General features: G+C 36.9%; 1 protein-coding gene across 1 annotated transcript; it reads right to left on the reverse strand.

Annotated features, from left to right (window-relative positions):
• Positions 1-282: 282 nt before the first annotated feature.
• On the reverse strand, positions 283-1835 carry LOC133744095 (palmitoyl-monogalactosyldiacylglycerol delta-7 desaturase, chloroplastic-like). Its single transcript, XM_062172224.1, has 5 exons — positions 1500-1835; positions 1239-1379; positions 968-1111; positions 752-858; positions 283-655 (listed from the first exon to the last, which is right to left on the reverse strand). The coding sequence occupies exons 1-5, from the start codon at positions 1782-1784 to the stop codon at positions 409-411; spliced, it is 924 nt and encodes a 307-aa protein (XP_062028208.1). The 5' UTR covers positions 1785-1835; the 3' UTR covers positions 283-408.
• Between the last annotated feature and the right edge of the window lie 1164 nt (positions 1836-2999).

Genomic DNA, 2999 nt, shown 5'->3' on the forward strand with positions numbered 1-2999 from the left:
ATATGCGTATGATATAATGCTAGTACCCAATCCAGAAGCGAAGTAAATATCACACGCATACTGTGATAGTCGCCTACAATGTGAATTGAGATTGAATCTAATCTATATCTCTTTACCGAAGAAAAAAATTAATGCGAGCTGACTAAATCCATGAGAGCAATAAACTTGATCAATATTAATTTGCAGGCTGGTATTCACTTAGTATATAGTAGTCATCAAAAGGAGATATATTGATAAAATCGTATTAAAAATCATATCGATCACAGAGAAACAAAAGCAATCTTGTAATACAATATATATATATAGAGAGAGAGAGAGAGAGAGAGAGAGAGAGAGAGAGAGAGCAATGCATGTACTCATATGCTTATATCATACTAAATCTGAGCAACTAGGTTTCCTTTGAATTAATCATTTCACTTTTGTATCTGACCTTCCCTCCTGTTCCATGCTACTGACTTTGTTTGATAAAGCTTTTCGATTCTTCTGAAGCTCAGTCGGGAGCTTAACGTCAGTTGCCAAACCAACAATTTCAAGAAACCTTATCAGATACCAAGTAATATCAATTTGCCACCATTCAAAACCTTGTCGAGCTGAGTACTCAAAAGCATGGTGGTTATTGTGCCAACCTTCTCCATGAGCTAGCAATCCAAATAACCTAAACAACACAATTTATTATATAATTAAATCACCGAGAAACATAAACATGAACGATGTACATAGTAAAACTACAATATGTAATACTATTAATTACCAATTGTTTTTGGACAAATCACCAGTATCCCATACTTGGTTTCCCCATATGTGGCAAATCGAATTTATCGAAAAAGTTACATGGAGAAAAAATACCGTTCTCACAGCCTATAAAATTATAATAAAAACAAAAAGAAAATAAGCAATAGTTAACTATTGGTTAAATAGAAAGGACGATGCATTTAGAAATTAGAAAAGGTAAGAGAAATTCTATTACCAGTGCCCAAACTAAATAGGGCATTCCTCCTATGCGATAGAGTACAACTCCACAAGCAATACAGTGATAAGGGTAGGTGTAGTGAAGAAACTTATAGTAGCTTTGTTTTTTCAAATCTCCAACATTGTATAGCCGTCCATCATACTGCACAATTTAAGTTAATGAATATTAAGTACGTGTTAGTTCAACCAAAAAAAAAAAAAAACTCAACTCTTATTTGTATTGGAAACAGTGAGTGAGGAGATCAAACATGCAGGAGACTTATACATACACTTCCAAAACGTTTACGAAAATCAAAGATCCAACCAATGTGACTAAACCAGAAACCCTTAAGAGGGGTATGAGGGTCGCTCGGGGTGTCCGTAAACTGGTGGTGACTCCTGTGCGAGCTAACCCATTCAAGAGGACTTCCCTATAAAACCGAAAACCAACTCCATAACTTTATAAATTACGTACAGAAAAAGCTTCAGCTTTTCCGATGTGAAATACATAACAATTAAAACAAAAAATGAAATTTAGGGTATGGCTGAACCTGAAGTGAATGAACGGCGCAATAGGCGAAGAAGTATTCGAGCCATTTGGGAAGCTTGAAGCTTTTGTGGGCGAGATTTCTATGGAAAGATAGAGTTATTCCCACACCGGTGACATAGTAGAGTACTACCGCCAACCAAAATGCTGACCAAGTGAAGTAAAATGGAGCCAGAAGAGCAAGGAGATGTATAGCAGTAAGGGTGAAAACACTAGCTATGTCGACACCGTTCCATTGCCTCCCCAGAAAATATACCGGCTTCTGCACCACCCAAAGTAGCCTTGCCATCGTCTTCAAGCTAAGCTTATATTAAGCTATGTTGCTTCTTTCTTCTGTAGTTGTGTATGAGTGTGTGCCCATATATATACACACGCACACGTACATGCATATTATAGCGAATGTAGGTGGAAGCTAATTATGGGAGCTGCTCGTTAGATTGTGATATTAATTGTTCATATTCATTAGAGTATTGGACTGCATGTATGCATTTACTTTTCGATGGTTTGAAGGGACTTCATTTTTGCCTTAATTAGTCGAACCATGCATGCATCATTTTTGGCATCGACTCATTAACTTCTCTCTTTATTTGGTAATTGATACGTACAAAAATATTAAAACGAGTTGAATTTCTGGCAGTGGCCTTCTTTTTCTAATCGGTTGTGCTTGTGTAGGTGAGGCTAGTATTGGTGTACCGTATACGTCACTAATTCTTCCAATCTGTACAAGTCCATATCCTTTTCTCTTGGGTTGAATATGTAAACCGTAACGAAGAAAAAGGAAAACTTATTAATTATGTACTTGGAGATTCAATAATTTTGCTGTTAGGCTATAAGTATCTAACCTGCAGATGCCGGGACAAAAACTAAGCATTAATTAACGGCAGCATCTATTGGCCGGTGGCCAAAACCATTGTCAGACTTGGTTATGGTTGGCGGTTGGTCGAGGTACAGATCGATCATTCATAGAGTATCAAGAGTTGCAGCCTATATAGAGAGTCGACTTACATAGTCTAATTATTCTATAGTCGCAGACGTCATGTGGTGGTCTGAGTCAATAATATTACTGAATTTAGTGAGGATCGTGCAGCGGGGTGAAAAAAAATTTAACTTAATAGACCAATAAGAAATAAGTACAAATTATTTGGACTAATGACATCAATCCGGATCATCACGTGTACAATGGTCCGAAATCATATTACAATCACTACTAGTAAAACAGCTAGTAGACACTGATTTCAATCCGTATGTGTAACTCTCATTACCCACTGAAATCTGTGTGGGATGGTCATTAGCCACCCTACACTCACGGATTAAATTTCTGTCCCATTTGAGGGGGGTGGCCATTGACTTTTGCGTACACAAAAAAGAGTCCGTGTGAGTTATTTAAAAGGGACCCACCAATCTCTCATTTGCTGTATATCCATTAGGAACATCAGTGTGAATGAAATATTGCACAAATCAGTGTGAACCCCATATACAATTTATAATTTAGTAAATTTTAGAA

This window comes from Rosa rugosa, chromosome 4 (genome assembly GCF_958449725.1).
Source record: "Rosa rugosa chromosome 4, drRosRugo1.1, whole genome shotgun sequence".
Taxonomy (NCBI): Eukaryota; Viridiplantae; Streptophyta; class Magnoliopsida; order Rosales; family Rosaceae; genus Rosa; species Rosa rugosa.

Bases quoted from the DNA above. Each gene is read 5' to 3' on its own strand.
- LOC133744095 (XM_062172224.1), bottom strand. From the start codon at position 1,784: ATGGCAAGGCTACTTTGGGTGGTGCAGAAGCCGGTATATTTTCTGGGG. The intron at 1,380-1,499 runs GTTCAGCCATAC...TCGGTTTTATAG, and splicing joins GCGCCGTTCATTCACTTCAG to GGAAGTCCTCTTGAATGGGT. The intron at 656-751 runs GTAATTAATAGT...TGTGTTGTTTAG, and splicing joins GATTTGTCCAAAAACAATTG to GTTATTTGGATTGCTAGCTC.